This window comes from Pelophylax lessonae (assembly GCF_965119305.1).
Source record: "Pelophylax lessonae genome assembly, chromosome: 5".
NCBI lineage: Eukaryota > Metazoa > Chordata > Amphibia > Anura > Ranidae > Pelophylax > Pelophylax lessonae.
In genome coordinates this window covers 365,848,659-365,871,852 of record NC_138772.1, presented here as the reverse complement: position 1 = coordinate 365,871,852, position 23,194 = coordinate 365,848,659, and the positions used below count along the sequence as shown (strand labels likewise).

The 23,194-nt window shown below is 41.3% G+C and overlaps 1 protein-coding gene across 1 annotated transcript in view; it reads left to right on the top strand.

The window, feature by feature from the left end:
- CNDP2 (carnosine dipeptidase 2) overlaps positions 1-23,194 on the top strand; it is a 222,344-nt gene that overhangs the window by 119,114 nt on the left and 80,036 nt on the right. The window contains exons 17-20 of the mRNA XM_082258975.1: positions 5,724-5,831; positions 9,547-9,690; positions 16,537-16,699; positions 17,476-17,564. Coding sequence (XP_082115101.1) covers positions 5,724-5,831; positions 9,547-9,690; positions 16,537-16,699; positions 17,476-17,564 — 504 coding nt within the window. The remainder of the gene's footprint in view (positions 1-5,723; positions 5,832-9,546; positions 9,691-16,536; positions 16,700-17,475; positions 17,565-23,194) is intronic.

Sequence of the window (23,194 nt, the reverse complement as noted above, 5' to 3'; positions counted from 1 at the left end):
GATTGCACTATTGCATGACTGACAGTTGCAACTGTTGTGATTACTGCAGGCTCTTTAATCCATGGAACTTAATGAAGCAAATTTACTAAGACTGGAGCAGGTAGAATCTGAAGCAGCTGTGCATGGCAACCAATTAGCTTTTATCTTTTATTTTCAAAGGAACAAACTGAAGATAAAAGCACTGCTGTACCAGATTTTACCTGCTCCAGGTTTAGTAAATCCCCCAATTGTTACACATGGTCTTCTAATTTATAAAATGAGTAGTGTTGCAATTTTCTATCCTTGTCACGGGTCCTTGCGACTCATGCAGCTGTTCACATTGACTTCTTTGTACTAAAGCCACGTACACACGCACCGATTGTTGGCCGACTGATCGGCCGTCTTTTGTCCAGTGCTGTCGTGTTGGTTGAAATGTGCCTAGACTGCACACGAATTTTGTCGGCCAACAACAACCAACTGCAGAAGTGATGTCATGTTCTGGTCTACTTTTCGTGTGTTTTTTCTTCACTGAGCATGCCCAGTCTTGATCATCACGTTTTTGTCGGCCGAAATCTGTACTGACTGAGGAACAATCGGCCGTTCTGTTGTTGGCCAACAAAAATTTTATAGCCTGCACACCAGATTTTGTTCGGCCGAAAAGTCGCAGTCGGTTGTCGGAAGCATCATACTAACAAGCCGATAATCGGCCGATCGGGCGGCGGCCGAAAATTCACGGCCAACAATCGGTGCGTGTGTACGGGCCTTAAGTCAGATTCACAAGGCAGTTTAGCTGTGAACAGTTTGCTGCGTTCAGAGGTGGCTAAATGGCGCCTCTGAATTCAGCAACAGTCTTTGCTGGGGTCAGTTTGTGTGTGGCCAAAACTCTGTTAAAAGACCAACCCAGGGCGCACACTGTCTGCATTCTGGGCCGTATACCTGCACTGGAACGGCTGTCAAATTGGGAGCAGCTGCTGTGTCTGTGCAGCTGCTGTATCCCAATTGAAATGAATGGCACTTCCTGCATAGGGAAGCATGGAACACCTATGCATACCCATGCAGATAAACATGGGCATTGCATGGGCATATGCTATAGTAAACCCATGTGAACAAAGCCTTTAGCAGAAAGTGTGTAGGCACTTGCTGTATGTGTGTAGACGTTGCCGTATGTAAACCACGTGACCATAGGAATAATGCTTTGGACCCTTTTGAGGGTTGGTGACCCTTGGTGTGCTGATGACATTTCTACACTCTGCCATGCCCTTAGGTACACGGTTCACAAAGAATCAATTAGCAAAAAATGATTGACTAAACACAAAATTTTTTGTTATTAATTTTCCTTTATAGCAGCTTTTCAAAAGAACCATACAATAATAAACTTATCTGTGTGAAAGGTTTTTAGTAGATTAACGATTTCTGTAGTTAAAAAGGAACTTAACCACTGCAGTGCTATTTTTGTTTAATCCCCATTAGCTGTTGTGGTGTGTTAACCTCAGAATACATACTCACAGGTCCAGTGAATTCCTCAATGTCCTGTTGCAATCCACATATTGTTTGCCGCAAGCTGGGTCCGGTGCCACCGGCTTCTTTAGCTAATGTCATCAGGAAGATGCTGTCTCTTCCAGGATACTGCTGATGATGTGCATTTTGCATGCGGAGTACAGTAACCCAATGCCTCCTGAGATCCATGAAGTGGGTATCCAAGATGCTGCCTATGAGGGGGAGGTCATTCTTGCCTAGGCAAGAATCCCAGAAGCACCCAGGGATGTCACCCAAAAACAAAGGTATTAGGGGGAGAAAAAGAAAATGGTGTCCCATTGTGATAGCAGAAGGGAGGAGAATTGCAAAGGTGTTAAGTAAATGGGATCAGTAAGGGTCCACTGCAAAAAGTTCATTTTTAAGAAGTCTGTTCATTCAATCAGAACAAGGGGAAAATTAAGGATTTGGGTCCAAAATATGGACACTGCATCCAAATGGGGGACAGTTGAGAGTTTTGTCTATATAAAGTATTCATGATTTTTCATGGGCATTATTGTATTATTAGACCTATTCCAATGAGATGCTTTCATTTACTGATAGAACTGCTACCAAAAACTGAACCAAGCACTAACTCCACAGCTGCAGGAAGATTTCATATTTGCCTTTTTCCTGCCATAAGAGACCTCCTAATCTGAGACAAACCTCACATGTGTACTTCTTTGTTCTAAAGCTGCTGCTCATGACTGTGGATCATATGGAGCACAGTGACTCATTGGTTATACTTTCTGTTCTGTAATTTTACATTTATTTCTCCCCATGGACATGTCTGCATGATATTTATAATAGGCAAGTTAGTTTTTTTTTCTTTTTCTAAAATTACCACATTTATTTTTAGCTACTTCATCATGATTGATATTGGTATGCAACTTTCAGCACCAGAAATTGTATCACCAAAATGATGACCAAAACCGCATTTATCACACCAAATTGATCAATTTCTCAGTCAGAAAAGCAATAGTTACCGTCGAACACCTAAATGTAACCATATCAAAAGCTTTTTATCAGTTTTGAATAACTTAGGGAATGGTAAAATTGGAAATGCATGGAAATCACCGATAATATGTTGGCATAAAAAATGTTGGTTGAATTGTTGTCTATTTAATGTTGGGCCAGTATGCTAAGGCAGCCTTTTTCAACCAGGGTGCTGGGGCACCCTGGTGTGCCTCCTGGGTTCTTCAGGGGTGCCTTGGCAAAATGGCAGCAAATTGTCACAAGTTTTTAAATGTAGAAGTACAACTCTGGGCACTGTGCTGGTCAAGCCACTGGCACTGTGCGGGTCAAGCCACTGGCACCCTGGCAACCCTGGGCACTGTGCAGGTCAAGCCACTGGCACCCTAGCAAACCTGGGCACTATGCGGGTCAAGCCACTGGCACCCTGGCAACCCTGGGCACTGTGCGGGTCAAGCCACTGGCGCCCTGACAACCCTGGGCACTGTGCAGGTCAAGCCACTGGCACCCTGACAACCAGTGACATCACTGGTGGAGAAGGAGAATGACGAGTACTTGCACAGCATCCTTATTTACTCCTCCTCCATCCCTTCTCCCTCAGCACTAGGGTCACATTAGCAAATAGAAGAAGAGAAACTGAGGGAGAAGAGAAAGAAACCCTAGAATACTAATCCGTACCAGTTTGCAATAGTTGAGGAATAAATCACTTCTAATGTTGGATGGCCCATGTGTATGAATGTTGCTTCCTTATGTAAAACTATAAGTTTAGGGGTTTTTTTTTTTACATTTTAGAATGGGGTGCTGCAAGATTGTGCAGAATTTGTAAGGGTGCCACAACTGAAAAAAGGTTGAGAAACACTGTGCTAAGGTACAACAATCAATGCATATGGCCCCCCTGCCAGAACACTCTGACCAGCGATCTCTGCCTTTGGCCGGCTTCTGTCGGACAGACGGACATACACACAGGCTAAATGCTGACCTTTTTTTTTTTAACTGGCAAATGTCTCCCGACATTCGACCTGTGTGTACCCGGCTTTAGATAGGTAGGACTTGTAGCTCTGCAATCATTGGGTTAAGCTGGGTACACACGGGCTGAACGTCAGGAGACATTTTCTGGTTCCAAAGAAAACATTCGGCTGTGTGTATGCCGGTCTGTCTGACAGTTTGGCCGGCTTCTGTCGGACATGCATGCTGGAAAACCAGCAGCTGACCGACTCCCCATCAGTGCCCCAAGCCAATGGCAGAGTGCACTGATCGGAGTGTCCCCCAGTCAGAACACAATAGCTCAGCAGGGGAGATCGCTATACTAACTTTGGACAGTTAGTCACGTGGTTGAACGAAAAAAAAAAACTGACAACTCATGGGGAGCCACTGTACTAACTATCAGATGTTAGTACAGTGATCTCCCCTGCTGTGATTTTGTTTTCTGACGGGGGGGGGGGGGTGGCCTCCTGCCAGAATCAGAACACTCCAGTAAGCACTCAGCCATTGGCTGAGAGCGCTGATCGGGAGCCAATGGACAGACCTTTTTCAGTCATGCCCCTCTGAAAGAAGCCAGCTGAGCGGCGGGCCTCTGTCAGACCTGCAGTCGTACACACGGGCCGAATGTTGGCCTGTTTCTATTGAGCTGGCCGATGCCACCTGACATTCGGCCTGTGTGTACTAGGCTTTATGATCAGCTTCTGTTGAACAGACAGAGCTACACACAGATTAATATTTGTCCAATTCCTGCTGAAGTGCCCAACTTCAATACATGTATACCCAGTTTAAAAGCTGATTGTACCACCAGGATAGATGCCATATAGGGGTTTGTAACACCAAGATAGATGCCATATAGGGGTTTGTACCACCAAGATAGATGCCATATAGGGGTTTGTGCAGCTTTCTTTGAATACATATGAACATGTACATTTAAATTTATTAGGAGAAAATAAAAGATCTTTCTGTGCATAGCTTTTTTTTTTTTGCTATCATATGGCTGCATTTTCAATTCTGGGGTCAGCTTAGATACTAAACTTGACATGCAGAATTGTGAGGATTTTGCAGATTCAAGATCCCATCTGACTTAGTTTAACCCTCCTCTTATGTTAGAATTCCGTTGCTATCCATGATGTTACGGTCGGTTTTGACCCGTGTTTTAAATCAGCCATAAAATACCCTCTGAATAATTATTTATCATAAAATTTGTTTCTTACCTCTTGGGTTGTTTACCTTACCTTGTTAGGCTTCTTTATCCTTGAAAAGATTGGTTTTAATATTTTTGGTGTGACCCCTTAGACCTTTCTTTTGATAGCATACCTCTCATTGTCAAATTTAAAAAATGGTAAAATAAAGTCAGCAACTCTGAAATGAATTTGTCCTATGTTTCTTCACTTTATTTAGAGAAGCAGACAAGCAGGAAAAGAGATAGGCCCCTCCCCAACTACAGCTCACAGGGTTGAGAGGGGATTGGCTGTCACTGTTACTAAGCAGAGAGAGTGTTTATGATTTCAGTTTTGGCACTTATTAGTGTCCTAAAATCCTATATTATAACTGGGTCAGAATTGACCCTAACACCATGAACGTCTTAATTTTCACCACAGTATTTTATAATTTAGTGAAAAGGATTATTTTTCTATTACATTGTTTAAATAGAGGTTCCTGACAAAGTTAAAAAATCTTGATGAAATAAACAAATTTATGTGATACTTATAGACATTCAAAACCTGAAAACGGGTCAGTTTTGACCCTAACACAAGAGGAGGGTTAAGTGAGAATAATAAATATTATTGCCCATATCCACATACTTGGGATGCCAAACATAGTTATAAAGCTTTCAAAACAGAACAGAACATCTACTTTGGTAAGGGGTCAATGTATCTTATGAGGACATATGGAGTTAATAATTTCTCATCCATCATTTATGAATCTTGCATTGATACAAACACTAGCATGTGCCTTACACAGTAGGAAACACAACAGAAATACAATGTACAGTGTGAGAGGTGAGAAGGAAGAACCGTATTCAGATGATAATGAGTTGCACAATATCAGTGCAGCTGGAGTTTCCTATGTCTGTGGTAAGCCTCAAGGGGACATTGACATTATGCAATCATCTCCTGGTGGAACAAAGGCCTGTTTTCAGCTGATAATCACTGCACACAAAGCAAATTCTGATCCCTTGACTGAGCAATACTAAATATCAAGCAGAAATACAAGGTTCAGTTCTATTCATATTTGTTTCAGCAGTCATTTTACTATATCGTGTTTTTTCCTCATAGGTCTTCATTATTCTGCTCATCATGCTGCCGTTTACAACTGATGCATCTGAGAAACTGGTAGAAGATCTCTTTCAGTACATTGATGTTCATCAAGATGACTTTGTTCAGGTAAAAAAAGAACCGATGTTATACATTCAATAGGATGCTGTTCAATCCCTGGATACCAGGTAGAGCAGTTACATTTATCTGTTTACTGCAGCTGGATGTTACCTTGTAATATATTAATCAGTGTAAATGATGTCCTAAAAAGCATAGAATACAATCAATTCATGAGAGTGAAATGCACAGAATTGTAAGCAATGATTATAGAAATCGAGGTTCAGGTTACAGGTGTGCTGCAGGCCACAAGGTATAGTCAGGGCAGCCAATTCGATTTTTCTAGGTGCCCAGATCAGTGTCTCTCTACCTGACTTTAGCCCCCTTTCAGCCTTGAGCGTGTAACATAAGCGAGGCTTTTTTGTGTTTTTTACTTCAATGGGAGAGTGTAAAAAAAAAAAAAAAAAGAAAAAAGCACAAAAATGCAAAAGGTCAAAAATGCATGACCTTGCCGCAAAGAAGCTCCTGTACAGCTCTTCTTTGCGGCAAGATTGTGAATTTTTGACCCCATCGATATTTAATATGGTAGCACCTGAAAACACACATCATGCTTTTTTTTTTTTTACACGCACTTATTGAAGTCAATGGGGCTAATACCCTCATGCTACTTCAAAAGTAGCTCAATGCTTCGGCCATTGGTCTACAGGTGCCAGAACAATTTAAAGTGAACGGGGACAATTTAAAAGCATGGGATTTCACTGGTTAATCGTTTTGTAGCTGTGAGCTTCAAGATACAAATCGCTCAGGTGTGAAAGGGGCCTTATACTGCACTCTTCAGACAATAGCTAGAATTAAGCCCCGTACACACGTACTGATCGTCGGCTGAACGATCGGCCGTCTTTTGTCCAGGGCTGTCCTGTCGGTTGAAAACTGCAAAAGACTGCACACGAATTTTGTCGGCCAACAACAGCCGACTGCAGAAGTGATGTCATGTGATGGTTAACTTTGCTTGTCTTTTTTCTTTTCTGAGCATGCCCAGTCTTGTTAATCTGCTGTCTGTCGGCCGAAATCTGTACTGACTGAGGAACAATCGGCCGTTCTGGTGACGGCCAACAAATATTTTAAAGTCTGCACGACAGATTCTGTTCGGCTGAAAATGCGCTGTCGGCTGTCGGAAGCATCATACTAACAAGCCTACAATCGGCCGATCGGTCGGCGGCCGAATATTTATGGCCGACAATCGGTACGTGTGTACGGGGCTTAAGAAAAAATTCTCATAAAGAGAATATAATGAAACACTGGATTCATATCTAACTACATGCTTTTGCCTTTTTGGGTCAGGGTATAGTTGTAAGGGTACTTAGAGACTGATCAGGATGAATTTTAAGGTGCACCCGTTTGTAGTTGTATTTGAAAGATATCAACCACTATTTACTGTAGTGATTAATAATCTGCAATTCAAGCATACAATGAAAACATTTTACTTGTTGTAAAGGCTGAATGTGCTAACTTAACTGCTGTAGTGAGTAGTGGCCCGTTACCAAAATGTGGTCTTTACAGCAACCTGTAATGAATAGAGATGGCTTGGGCGTGTTCGAGTTCCCACGTGCCTGATCCCGCTAGGAAGCCGACACTGCAGCTGCACAGATCGGTAAATGTCTCACTGCCTGTGATTACTTCCTGGCGGGATCTGGCATATGGGAATTTGAACACGCCCGAGCCCATCTCTAGTAATGAACATGCATCAAATAGCAAAAAACTTGAATTATTAGATGTGTACAATTTGCCCTACTTTACTTAACATAAAACAATTTATATGCTCCTCTATTGCTGTTACATAGGGGTTGATTTACTAAAACCGGAGAGTACAAACTCTGGCGCAGCTCTGCATAGAAACCAGTCAGCTTCCAGTTTTTTATTTGTCAAAGCTTAATTGAACAAGGTAAAGTTAGAAGCTGATTGGCTACCATGCATAGCTGCACCAGATTTTGCACTCTTCAGTTTTAGTAACTCAACCGCATTGTGTAGTTACTTTACATCCTGTATTTTACTAGCACAATCGTATCTTAGCGGTGTTATACCATGGTGTAGGAATTAACCAGAATTCCTAAATATGGTATAAATCTTACAATGACATCATTACATGTCATGCATTGGCATCACTGTAATAGACTGGTGACATTATCAATTTAACCACTTTACCACCGGAGGATTTGGCTGTCTTACGTCTGGGCCACTTTTTGTCATTCGGCACTGTGCGAATTTAACTGACAATTGCACGGTCGTGCGATGCCATACCCAAACGAAATTTACGTCCTTTTTTTCCTCATAAACAGAGCTTTCTTTTGGTGGTATTTGATCACCTGTGCGACTTTTACTTTTTGCGCTATAAACAAAAAAAGAGCGTTAATTTTGCAAAAATAACAATATTTTTCACATTTTTTTTATATGAAATTCCCCCCAAAAAAATGTAAAAATAATTTTTTTTTTTAAATTTTTGGCCAATTTGTTTTCTGCTACCTATGTTTGGTAAAAAAAAATTGCAAAAAGCGTATTTTGATTGGTTTGCGCAAAAGTTATTGCGTTTACTAACTAAGGGAAAGATTTATGTCATTTTTGGTGGTTTTTTTTAACGAGTAATGGCGGTGATCTGCGATTTTTTTTGCGGGACTGCGACATTGCGGCGGACAGATCGGACCCTTGACTGACATTTTTGACACTTTTGGGGGTACCAGTGACATTACCACAGTAATCAGTGCTATACATATGCACTGTTACTGTAAAAATGACACTGGCAGGGAAGGGGTTAATTTTTATTGGTGATCAAGGGGTTAATGTATGCCTGGTGCTTACTGACATGTGTGGGAGGAGGGGACTATATGACACAGGAACAGATTGCATGTTCAGCTATGCTGAACCCTGCAATCTGACCCTGCCTGTCACAGGAGATCCACCCGCTTGTTTTTACACAAGCAGGCGGATCTCAACACTTGATTCCCCGACGATCGGGGAAGAGCAGCGGCGATCTCCACCGCTCCTACCCTGGCCCGACTCCCGCTGTGACTGAATACAGCGGGAGCGAGCCTCCGGCGGCCGAGAGAGGGGAATTTTTGGTAACGTAGGTCTACGTCGCCAGACGTTATCGAGCCACTTTGCCGCAGTACAGCTCTAGTGAGCAGTGCGGAAGTGGTTAAACAGTAATGATCTATTTGTTGGAACTGGGGAAGAGATATTTGCAATGGCCACTGCAGCCCAAAATGTATTTTCTGGAACAGTAATAGTAACATAAAGCCCCCCATGCCAAAAACAGCTGTATCAGCGCAGACTACATCTTGGACCCTGGTCTAAATCCAGTCTTAGAGGCCCCATGCACATTGCATTTATTGCTACTCTCACTAAATATAATGCTTATACTTTCTTGTTAAAAACAAAAATATATATAATGCTTATACAAAATGTTATAATTTCAACTAAACTGTATTAAAATAACTGTGAAAATTATTTTTCATCAGTTTATGAAAAGAGCCTTCAGTGGATTTGGATAATGAACATATCTCCATGTACAATCATTGCATGGCCATCCATACTGTATCTTTTTATTGTAGTCAGTAAAAAATGATGTGCATACGGTTGTTTTGGAATCTCTCTTAATAGAGTTCAGTAAGGATGTAATATGATTTTACTGCCAGAACTTTATATAGCAATGTTTAACATTTCTGCTAACTTTGCTTATGGGAGAAGAAAGCTTGTATTTTATAGTGAAATGCTTATCTTTTATTCAATGCAGGACCTTAAAGAATGGATAGCTGTTCCAAGTGATTCTAGTGACCCACAGCTGCGTGGAGAATTAATACAAATGGTGGAGATAACTGCTCGGAGGATTCAAACTTTGGGAGCCACCGTACAGCAAGTAGACATGGGCTTTGAAAAGGTTGGTATCAATTATGAACACATTTACAAATAAGCACTCAAATCTTTTCTTACATATTAAAGTATATCTAGTCCTAGAACAAATTGTGATAAGTTGTATCTTACCAGTCCTTAGAGGTGATGGCGCCTTAGTTTTATGGCTTCTTTACCTTTATGTTCATGTGGTAACCCTGCAAATAACAGAATTCTTGTTCCTGGCTACACTCACCCCTCCACTGTATTTGTGGGAGCAATTGCAGAAAAATGCCTGTTGATCCTTTTAGAAATATTGTATCCTTGTAATTTCCTTTGCACCAAACTGAAATCTCAGACAATGCTATTAGCTTTATCGGATATCTTCTGTGAACTACAAATCAGCACCCCTCTGTGTAAAAGGAATGATGAGAAGAGCAGATGTTTGGTGACCAATCAGTCTGGTGTAACAATGCTTCTATTCCATAGATAAATTACAGTGGGTAAATGTCACCCTAGGGCAGGAAGTGTGTTACTGGAAGGATCACTGGGGGGAAATTAAAAGGAAAAATAACCCTAAAAAAGGAAACTAAGGAAGCCACACATCTCTGATGACAGCCTGTTGACATGAAAAGTGCATGGCAGAGCTAATGAGTGTCATAGAACACCGGAACTTCCTGCAGGGTCACTGCTACCATTTGAATGTTTTTTTGGGTTTTAATTTAAACATTATTGATCTGCTCTATCCGATTCTCTATTTTTATTGAATCAATTTGATGAACAATCTAGGTTGGAGTGATAACGAGCCTACCGAAGGTTGTTCTGCCCAATGCCCCGTACACACGTGCAGATTATCTGAAGACTTTTGTCTGCAGACTTACCAAAACCATATAATATGAGGTCAAACCTAAACACTTTCAATTTGTATGCAATCCGGTAGGCCCTTGCACTACATAGAAAAGGTAAATCTGAAGACAAAAGTCTTCAGATAATCTGCACGTGTGTACGGGGCATAAAACTGGCCATACACTGATTAAAATTCAGCCGGTCCATCCATAGGTGTGCCAGGTGTGCCTGGGCACACCCTAATCACCCTGTACTGCACAGATTCCCCTTGCTGCCTCACTGCAGAGAAAGGGACTGGGGAATTTCTGTCCTCAGTCCCTTTCTCTGTCTCAAAACTGAGAAATTGGGGGTCTGTTTAAACCCCTGATATTTACCAAAAAATAGAAAATAATTTTAGAAAATGATTGTAAAAAAAAAAATATTGTGAAAAATAAAAAAAACATTTAAATTGTAAAAAAAGTAAAAATAAATAAATAATACAAATAAACTACTGACACCAATCGCTGCCCTACTGACATCAACCTCTTCCCTACGGACATCGTACACTTCTCTACAAACATTGCACTAGTGCTAAATATAAAAAAAATATATATATATATTTATACTGTATATAAATATACATATATAAAAATATATATATATATATATATACACACACACACGCATGTGTTTGAGATTTGGGGTGCACACCCTAATGCTATAGGCTGCGCACACCTATGGGTCCATCAGTGATAGAATGAATTTTAGTTAGTGTGTGCACACCCCCACTTCACAGATATTGATTGCTTAATCGCCTTCCGAAAAAGAGAAAGGAACATGTTGGAAAATTTTCCACTGAGCAGCTGGGGCCGCTGATCTGTGTATTCTGACAGGGGCAGGAGCTGCTGTCAGAATACAATATCCTGGCAGGGGAAATAAATTCTTCCACCTTACTAAAAAAAAAAAAAAAAAAAAAAATCCAATCATAGGGGCTTTAGTGACCAGAAGAATATATTGACTGCTTCTGCTTTAGAATCTATGATTCTCATAAGCTGCTTGTTTTTTCCCTGCTTGCAGGGAAGGTGATCAGCTCACTGCTGCATGTAAATTTAAAGGCACGGTTTATTTTTTAAGAGTCATCTGAAGAGCTGGACATTAAGAGCACTGCTGTTTTTTTTATTTATAGTTCAAAAGACTCGTTAGCCGCAACATATACATTTTTTGGGGGGTCTTGATACACATTAAATGGCATATTTATAATGTAACGGTCATGATTTTCACTAAGCATTAACTGGTGGTGGGTCAATCACTCTAAATTAAAACACAGGCTCCAGAAAGATTCACCGGCAGAAAATGTTTGGTGAAGGCCAGCTTTATAAATATCCCCCTGACCATATTCCCATCGCACACGTTCCTGGAATGAGCTCTTAGGGTACTGGGTGCTGTAGTGACCACCAGCTGGATACTGGAACCTGTATGATAATGTAGATATTCGCCAGCACACCAAGGATCATCAATTTATTCCGAAAGGTTTTTATTAAAGAAAGATCACATCACAAAACAGTGTAGTGCAACGTTTCGGAGCCCCACAGGACCCTTTCTCTTTACATGCATGATCAAGTGGTCCTGTGTGGCTCCGAAACCTTGCACTACACTGTTTTGTGATGTGATCTTTCTTTAAAAAAAAGATTGGACAAAATTGATGATCCTTGGCGTGCTGGCGAATATCTACATTAGCTTTTAGAAAAAGCCCCCAAATGTAAAACTTTTCCAGAGTTTTGTGAATTTAAAGGAAGGGCTTCGGTCCTCTGTATAACTGAGCTATTCCCTGGTTTATTATAACCTGTATTAACCACTTGCCAACCGCCAGCAGTACATATACTGTGCCAGCTTGGCTCTGTCCCGCAAAACGACATAACTGTACGTGAGGGTACGCCCACATGCCAATTGGCCACAGGGGGAGCCAATCAGCGGGTCTGGTGGCCGTGAATTCCGCCAGGCACCTGTGATTGCTCCCCATGGAGACAGAATGGCAGTCTGTCATTGTAATTACAGGAGACCGCTGTTCTGTCAGTAATGAACACAGGGATTCTGTGTTCCTCTTATTTAGGAACACAGGTCTCTCAGTAAATACAACCCCCACACAGTTAGAAAGCACCCCCCAGGGACACATTTAACCCTTTGATCGCCCCTGGTGTTAACCCCTTCCCTGTCAGTGTCATTATCACAGTAGCAGTGCATATTTTTATCACTGATTACTGTAGTAATGTCACTGGTAGCCCCAAAAGTGTCAAAAATGTCAGTTGGGATCTGTCCACCACAATGTTCCAGTCCCGATAAAAATCGCTGATCACCGCCATTACTAGTAAAAATAAATTAATAAAAAAATGACATAAATCTTTCCCCTAGCTTGTAGACACAATAACGTTTGTGCAAACCAATTAACCACTTTACCACCGGAGGATTTTGCTGTCTTCCGTCCAGGCCACTTTTTGCGTTTCGGCGCTGTGCGACTTTAACTGACAATTGCGCGGTCGTGCGACGCCATACCCAAACTAAATTTACGTTCTTTTTTTTCCCACAAACAGAGCTTTCTTTTGGTGGTATTTGATCACCTGTGCGATTTTTACTTTTTGCGCTATAAACAAAAAAAGAGTGTTTATTTTGAAAAAATAACAATATTTTTAACATTTTTCTATATGAAATTCCCCCCCCCCAAAAAAATGTAAAAATCTAATTTTTTTTAAATTTTTGGCCAATTTGTTTTCTGCTACCTATGTTTGGTAAAAAAAATCGCAACAAGCGTATTTTGATTGGTTTGCGCAAAAGTTATTGCGTTTACTAACTAAGGGAAAGATTTCTGTAATTTTTGGTGTTTTTTTTTTAACGCGTAATGGTGGTGATCTACGATTTTTTTTTGCGGGACTGCGACATTGCGGCGGACAGATCGGACCCTTGACTGACATTTTTGACACTTTTGGGGGTACCAGTGACATTACTACAGTAATCAGTGCTATACATATGCACTGTTACTGTAAAAATGACACTGGCAGTGAAGGGGTTAATTTTATTGGAGAGGGAGGGGTTAATGTATGCCTGGTGCTTACTGACGTGTGGGGGGAGGTGACTTTGTGAGACAGGGACAGATCGGATGTCCAGCTATGCTGAACAGTCCGATCTGTCACTCCCTGTCACTATGGAGATCCGCCCGCTCTGTTTACACAGGCGGGCGGATCTCCTCACTCGATTCCCCGACGATCGGGGCAGAGCAGCTGCTCCTCCCCTGGCCCGACTCCCGCTGTGAATGAAAACAGCGGGAGCGCGCCTCCGGCGGCGCGCGAGCGCCGCCTACAGGGGGAGGAGTCCAGCGACATAGGCCTACGTCGCTGGACGGGATCGTGCCACTTTGCCGCAGTACGCTCCATGTGAGCGGTGGGCAAGTGGTTAATATACACCTTTTGGGATTTTTTTTTACCAAAAATATGTAGCAGAATACAAATTTGCCTAAAATGATGACAAAATTAGATTTTTATTTTTTTTATTGGGAATGTTTTATAGCAGAAAGTAAAAAATATTGTTTTTTTTTATTCAGAAATTCCACTCTTTTTTTTGTTTATAGCACAAAAAAAAAAAAAAAAATTGCACAGGTGATTAAATACCCCCAAAAGAAAGCTCTATTTGTGGGGAAAAAAAGGACATCAATTTTATTGTCAGTTAAAATAACGCAGTGCCGTATCGCAAAAATTGCCTGGTCATTAAGGGTGAAAATCTTCCTAATCTGAACACACACAAAGCATTTACATAATGCATAAAAGCCTAGCAACTATAACTCAATGTCCCTTTTGGGTAGATTTCCCCTCACTTTCTTTTTGACAGGTGTAACACAGAACAGCAAATATTCTCATTGCATAAATAGTTTGGGCAGAAGCCAAAAGTGCCTATCTCATTAGGAAGAGGGGATTTCTAATGGTTACAACATAAAGAAGAGGTGGAGTCAGCACCAGATTAACAAATAAGCAGAGTAGGCACCAGCCTGTGGGCCCAATGCGGTTTAAGGGCCCTGCAACAATGGATTGAAAAAATAATGATTTAATCTTGAAAGATTACAATGAGGCTTTATTAAATTGTTTAAAAAAAGATAGAAAAAATGAATTGACTAATTAAAACGAAACCTTTACATTAAAGTGTAAGTCCACCCTAACTAAAATTCCTGCATCTACAGACATCCAGGATCTAACACTATCTAACACTAACCTATCTAGCCCTGTAAAGAAGAAATCAGTATACATACCTTTTTTTTAAGCCGATCCGACCCGGTCTCCAGTGGCAGAAGCTCTGCAGAGGTCACAGTCGACAACGGCTCTGAAATGAATGGGAAGTGATGTGACCGATAAACTTACCACGGGGCTTCTGTTTTTAGATGTGTCCTCTGCACCCACCTCCACAGCAAAGCCGTGGCTGACAGCTCAGCATGGGATTGGGTCGGATCAGCTTCAAAAATGGTAAGTATACCAATTTTTTCTTTACAGGGCTGGATAGGTTAGTGTTATATTTTGGATGTCTATAGATGCAGGGATTTTAGTGTTAGGGAGGACTTCTAGTTTAACCGGTTGCCGACCGCCGCATGACTATATACTGCGGCGGTCAGCCCCGGCCAGGCAGAATGACGTATGGATACGTCACTCGCCTGTCACTGACTTGAGAGCCAATTGCGGGCGGGCGCACGCCCGCCGAGGCGCGCGCCCGCCGCGGCTCGTTCACTGACAAGTCAGTGCGTGTGACCGGCAGACCCGGGTCCGCCGGTCACACTACGATTGCTCCGGTGAAGGGAGAAAGGCGGAGCGGCTTATGTAAACAAGCCGCCCGTCATTCTCCCTGGTGTAAAAATGAAGATCAGACGGTTCTACTATGTAGGACCGTTGATCTTTGTTTTTACACCAATAGCCATGTCCCTATACAGTTAGAATCACGCCCCTAGGACACACTTAACCCCTCCCTGTCCAATACAGTTAACCCCTTCCCTGCCAGTTTCATTTTTGCAGTAACAGTGCATATGTATAGCACTGATTACTGCAGTAATGTCACTGGTACCCCCAAAAGTGTCAAAAATGTCAGTCAAGGGTCCGATCTGTCCGCCGCAATGTCGCAGTACCGCAAAAAAATCGCAGATTTTCCGCCATTACGCGTTAAAAAAAACACCAAAAATGACAAAAATCTTTCCCTTTGTTAGTAAACGTGATAACTTTTGCGCAAACCAATCAAAATACGCTTTTAGCGATTTTTTTTACCAAACATATGTAGCATAAAACAAATTGGCCGAAAATGTTAAAAAATTTTGATTTTTACATTTTTTTGGGGGAATTTCATATAAAAAAATGTGAAAAATATTGTTATTTTTGCAAAATTTACGCTCTTTTTTTGTTTATAGCGCATGATCAAAAATCGCACAGGTGATCAAATACCACCAAAAGAAAGCTCTGTTTGTGGGAAAAAAAGGATGTCAAATTTGTTTAGGTACAGCGTCGCACGACCGCGCAATTGTCCGTTAAAGTCACGCAGTAAAAAATCGCAAAAAAACCCCTGGTCTTTTAGCAGCCAAATCCTCCGGGGCTTAAGTGGTTAAAGACTCTTTAGAGAAAATACTGTATTATTGTAATGTGCCCTACATAAACCATAGACATAAGCTTCACATTACAGTTTGTCTCCTAAAAGCTCATCTTCTTTCAGCTGTCAGTTTGTAAAGAATTTTGGTGTACACAAATTTTACGTGTATTGCACAATAAATCTCCATCTAGCAGCCAATATGCACACTATTTAGATCAATGGTATTCCACTAAAGCGCTTGTACGAGAAACCTCCAGAAACCTGCAAAGCGGTACCCAAGGTTTCAACTACCTAGGGGCCCCCACAGAGTTTATTCCGGCACTGGTGGAGTGATTTGCCATCTCTCCCAATGACATTTTGTATTTGCTGTTTCTTAAGTAGATTTCTTTGGCATCTAGTGTATGTATAGCATTTTATTACTAAACTTCTGAAAAAATAATATCATTATTTCTTTTTAAATCTACAGCTGCATGATGGACAAAAAATCAAATTCCCCCCTGCGATCTTGGCTGAGCTGGGCAATGACACCACCAAGGCCACTGTCTGTTTTTATGGACACGTGGATGTCCAGCCTGCTAAAAAGGAAGATGGGTGGAAAAATGATCCATACACATTGACTGAAGTTAATGGTTAGTATCTTGGTTATTTGTTAGTTCCATATTACTGTGTCTATGCACTTTTGTTAATATATACAGCATACATTGTTTCTGAATACAAACGTATAGTAAAACAGAGCTCTGGATTTAGCCTTCTTTCTTGGCCATCTTTGGGAATTAACACATCAGTGTGAAGGGCTTGAAGGTGGGCATAACATTATGCCTCATGCACACAGGACGTTTTTACAGCTGCTGTTTTTGGCTTCAAACGTTTTTTTTTTTTTTTGCAGCCATTAAACACCCCAGCAGTTATTTTATGTGTCCATGCACACATAGGCTGTTATCAGCATTTTTTGGCAGGGACATTTTCTGGCTGGAAAAAAACTCCAGAATTAGTGGGTTTTAAGAGGCGTTTTTCAGCTGTAAAAACGTTCTAACTCTTATAAAAGCTGAAAAACGCCAAAAAACGTGACTGTTCAGCGTTTATCAACGTTTTTGAGCCATAAGCTTTTGTGGGAGTATAGTTTTGTTTAAAAAAGCTAAAAAAAACACTACAGCTGAAAAAAGCTAAAAAAAGCTGAAAAACGCTACTGCAATAAAGCTGAAAAAACACCTTCTACAGCTACAGTTTTCTACTGACTTTTTGATAATGTCCAGTGTGCATGAGGCCTTACAGGCCTTATAATGGTTAGAGTTGTTTAGAGTATAAAAAGAATGTGTTTCCAAAAAATGTATTTTTTTAATGAATATATTATTAGCTAATATGCCATAATTTAAAATTTAAAAGTTTAAATTTTCATAATTTTAAGGAAACTTATATGGGCGAGGTGCAACTGACAACAAAGGCCCCGTGTTAGCCTGGATAAATGCAATTGAAACATATATATCACTGAAAAAGGTAAGACAATTTTTAAAAAAATTAGGCAATGAGCCATTCATGTCTTCTTATAGCGTGCTGGCATGATACATTTTTTCTACGATTTTTCTACTCGGACTGTGGCTAATTTTTAAAGAAAACAAACTCAGACTATGCACACATTTTGCTTTGATTCAGCTCAAACCTTTTCTAGGGGAGGAATTTCTAACACACAACCTGTAATTGACAGCTTTAGTTCTGTTCCTGTGTGAAGAGGGGTTTGCTCTCCCCTCCAATCAGCTCTCAGAGCTCTCCTCACTGAGCTCTGTAGAGTGTAACTTCAGCTCTCTTCCTCATATTCCCTGAACACTCAGACAAGCTTTATACATTCTGGACTTTTAACTGCTGAAGAGAAGAGAATATGGCAGATAAACAGGTACAACCTATGTAGGAGAATATGTTTAATTTCTGTGCATTTATGTGAATTTAATATTTATGTGCTTTTATTATTTTTAGCAAAAGATGAACTTAGCCTTTAGGCTGAAATTTAAATTAGGCTTTAACACTAGTCTTATTTCCTATTTGGAGATCCATAACTATAATGATAGCTAGAGGGCAGAGTTGTATAAAGTACTCGAAATCCATACTTGAGTAAAAGTACAAGTGCTCGATCAAAAAGTGACTTGAGTAGAAGTGGAAGTGCTCAATCAAAAAGTGACTTAAGTAGAAGTACTAAAGTATTCAACATTTGTTGTACTTAAGTATTGCAAGTAGTTTTTTAAAAAATGTTGCTACTCAAGTACTGAAAGTAAAAGTACAAGTACTGTGTTATGTAGTTATTAAAGAAAGAAGTCAAAAGTTTGAACATCATATTGTTTTTTATTATTTCAAATGCAGCTTTTATTTATACATACAGTAGCATTTATTTTCGTATGCGCTGATAATACACATGTTTTGAGCTTCATGAAACCTGCCATCTACTGTTCTGGCAGTGGTAATTTTTATAATAGTAACGAGTAACTATGCAGCACAAAAAAAAAAAATATCAGAGTAGAAGTATTGAAATCATCGAAAAAAATGTAGTGAAGTAAAAGTGGAAGTAGGAGAAAACAATTCTACTCTAGGAAAGTACAGATACCGCCTTTCGGTACTTAAGTACAGTAGTGAAGGAGTTCTACTTAGTTACTATACATCTCTGCTAGAGGGTAAATGTAGAATGACAAAAGGTGTAAATCCCCCTATTTCAGCTGCAGTCCTTATCCTGACAAAGAGCTGTACTATAACATAACCATTTATCTCCTAAATGTATTTTGAAAACCATATAACTATAACTGTGCATGTATTTAAAACACTATTCTGATGAATGTGTTCCCCTTTTTCTAAAGGAGAAACTGAACTCTCAAAGCTTTGTCCAAAAAAAGGCAGGAAGAGAACAAATGACCAGTCAGCAAAAATGTCAAATCTGCCAAAACTATCAGTCAGAGGCACCTGTGCCTTTGATCCTACACTGCAGATATACCACAATGAGACTGTAGGCGTTGGACTGCCTAGGCACAATCACATATCAGAATGGAAGTTTACTTTTTTAAAGCTACTGCTTAGCGCAATTAACATTTCCATAGGTAAAACCTATTTATTTTTTTAAATTAGCACAAGGGTCAGTGCTTCCATTTAATTTGAAGAGCCTTCCTGACAGCTAACCTGATTTCCAACCCCAGGAACACACTATTCCCCATTCCCAACCTTGCTTACACACAGCCTTCTACCCCAGTCCCCAACACTACACGCCACCCCCACTTATGTCTATTTACATTAGGCTACCTCTGATCCGCCATGTTTAGGTTTGGAAAAATGGAAAAGTATTGCAGCCATTTTCCATTTTTTTTCCAGAGGTAGACAGGTGTAAATGGAGACCAGTCAATTTACATTTGGCCAACCATAAACCTACATGAAGCTTTTGCCCAGGTCTGCATAAAAAACAGACAGGTAGACCTAATTGGAAATCTTGGGTGAAAGGGCCCTAAAGGGGAGTGTTTGGGGGGTTAACTAGGATCTCACTGTGCATCACACATCGCACTCATTAGGATGATTACAGTACAGCAGGTGTCACATGGCTGGGTGCTGACTTCATGGCTGCGTGCAGACAGTACAGTGTGTTTTACAATGAGGAGTCTGTGGACTGTACCTTCCAGAATAGCCTGTCCCTGTGTGCCTCTTGCTGTGCACCTTCATAAGCCGCAGGGATCTTAGAGTCACTCTCCCACACATTCACTGCTCCTTGCCGCCTCAAGTTTCTCCTTCAGTCCACAGCATGGCACTCCCTGAAGGAGGAGGGGGCAAAAATGCAGAATCACTCTGCCAGGGAAAGGCATAGGCAGCTGTGCAGTGGGATATGTGGCACCAGCTTTACCTGCATAATGTGAAAAACATCCCTCTTCTGCTGTCACCTCCTGGGGTTCCTTTGTTGACCTGATGGGGTCTGGGGAAATGTAATTTAAGCCCTGGCAAGTAAGTAGGAGTTAACATTTGTTAACGTATCCAAAAATGAACAATAAAGCTCTCTGGGCCCCCCTGCTGAGCTGATGGGGCTGGGCCCGATACAGGAGGTTCGGTTGTACTGCCTTATCAGCAGCTCTGATCTCATAGACTGTACAGCTGCTCTAGAGTCCTCAGCAGTGTCAGGACTAAGGGCCTAGATGGACTTTACTGGAAGCTGATTGCAGAACCTCACCACAAGGGATCAGGTCTGGAGAGGTGCTGTCTCACTCACTGGACCGTGTCTGGAGGAAGCTAGAAGGTGGCAACTGTCCTGGGGAATGTGCGTAAAGATCCTAAAAGTATCTGTTACAGTGTAGTGTTCTGGAAACTGCGCTGGGTATCAGCAGTTTTGCATCAGCGCAAGGTAACCAGATGCCAAAAAGACTTGCCTTAGAAACCTGCCTAATGGTCCCCAGTTGTACGGGAATACCTTACAACTGCCTGCTGCCTGCTGGTTCCCAAAGAGGACCTTTACCAAGTGCACCAACATTCTTAAAGGACCCCAAAAGTAGCCAGTCGATGAACCATGTTAGAGACTGCCACTATTGCTACACCCCATTAGTCTCTAGATATTCAGTCATTTCTATATGGTCTGGGACAATTCTGTCAGTTTAGACCTAGCATAGATGCCACCAGTGCACGTTAGCAGTACAGCCTCATTTATTAGTAGTTCTACTTTAGTCACTGCTCATTGCTTCTTTTCTGGTGGTGTTGTTATTGTTTATGCTGAACTGGAGGTCAAATTCAAATGCTGATTTATATTTTGCCAGTAATTCTGTCTAAACTTCCACAGTCCACCCAGGCTGACTCTGCATCCATCTTAGACTGTTCTCCCCCAGTCCTCTCAGGCATGCCTCTCAGTCCTCTCTCGACTGTAACACTTACTAGCCCACCTGGCTGTCTTCCTCCCTGGAGATTTACCCAGGAGTGTTCTCCTGCTGTCCTTCTCCTGCTCCTGTGCCCCTGGTCAGGACACCTCTGTGTGTCATGAAGAGGGTCCCTTCCGCACCTGAGCCCAGGCCCAAGGTCCCCCCCCAAGACTAGGTGGTTGGCCTCAAGGGCCACTAATAGCCTAACACTCCATCTCCAGCTTCCACCCAAACTCAACTGTCCCAGCTGGGCTAACCCTGAGTATTTGAGGGGTCCTGCCCCCTGCCAACCCATCTGTTGGGGATTGGTCAGGGCCATAAGAAAATACTCCAGACAGCTCCTCCTCACCTCCACTTCCATTCTTCTGGAAGTTTCCAGCAAGTTCCAGAAGTAGGGGGAGGTCTCAGTGATGCTGCCTGTGAGTCATCCAGCCCCCCCTGAGTCACTAACCCTGACCCAGATAAAACAACACAGGCTTCCAGCCAAGCCTGGACAATTTACATACACTACAGAAAATGCTATTATAGCACACTAGAGGGTGCTACAGTAGGTAAAATGTTTTACTTTTTTTTAAAAAAAGTTTAGGACAGATTGTTGGTGACATTTATAATATTACAGTATGGGCCATTTAGGTTATTAAAGGAAAGATCGGATGCTTAGATTCCAGACCTTGTAGCATATTACTGTATTTGATCACAGCCAGATTGAATGTAAAGTTATCTGTCTGAGTCACTTTGGTTGGCACATCAAGAGGGTTTCTAGCAGAATAAGCTACTTTAAGTTATTTCACTTCCTTTTTCAGCTGTCATTGCTGTAAAGAGTGCAAAAATATATTTACAAGGAACACAAAGACCTTTAATTGTCTAAATAGAGGATTTATTGGGATTTGTAGATGTAAACTAGACTAACAGCCTCTAAAATATGCCAACCTACATCTCTATTTACCTTTAACTTAACATGGCAGTTATAGCGAGAGCCAATAAACCTAGGACAGAGCCTGCTCCTTTTTATTGAAAGTATTTTGAGTCTAAATATTCTGTCTCTGGGCCCGGCTGCTCTTAGGTCTTGTTCACACCAGATACTTAGCTTGTTTAAACACATCCTGAATACATGCACTGTAACATAAATGTTTCCTATACACATTAGTTTACACAACTGTATTTAGTGCTTTCAGCTCAGGTTTACCCCCCCCCCCCCTTCATGAGCAGGCTTTAACCACTTCAGGTTTACCCCCCCCCCCCTTCCTGACCAGACTATTTTTTTTGCGATACAGCACTGCATTACTTTAACTGACAATGCGATGCTGTACACGTTTTTTGCGCTATAAACGAAAATTGACCGACAATTTTGAAAAATAAAAACATTTTTTACTTTCTGCTATAAAACACATCCAATAAAAAAATGTAAAAAATCAAATTTCTTCATCAATTTAGGCCAATATGTATTCTGCTACATATTTTTCCCAATAAGCGTATATTGGTTGGTTTGCGCAAAATTTAAAGCATCTACAAACTATGTGAATTTTTTATTTATTTATTATTTACTAGTAATTGCGGCGATCAGCGACTCTGACATTGCTGCAGACAAATCAAGGACTATCACTAAGTGACACTTTTTTTTAGGACTATTGACACTAATACAGCGATCAGTGCTAAAAAAAATATGCACTGTAACTGTAACTAATGACACTGGCAGGGAAGGGGTTAACAGGGGGCGATCAAAGGGTTAAATGTGTTCCCTGGGAGTCCTTTCTAACTGTGTGGGGAATGCTTTAACTGTAGGAAGACAGAGATCTGTGTTCCTGTTTATTAGAAACACAAGATCTCTGTCTTTCCTTGTCACAGAATGGCGATCTGCCTTGTTTACTTTGGCAGACCGCGGTTCTGCCTCTCTCGGAACAATCAGCGAGTCCCGAGGATCATCGCATGCGCGTGGCAGACCCAAAAGACCAAAATTACATACCTGTATGTGATTTATCGCAGAAGAGCCGCTGCCCCGCAGTATATGTACTTCGGGTGGTCAGCAAGTGGTAAAGAAAAAAGTACCGCGCCATGCAATTTTGTCTGTACCAGAATGTGTGTAAACGCAACGGAATGCAATGGCCAGTACCATAATTACACTGTGTATATATCTTAACCACCTAAGCCCCGGAGGATTTGGCTGCTAAAGGACCAGGGGTTTTTTTGCGATTTTTTACTGCGTGACTTTAACGGACAATTGCGCGGTCGTGCGACGCTGTACCTAAACGAATTTGACGTCCTTTT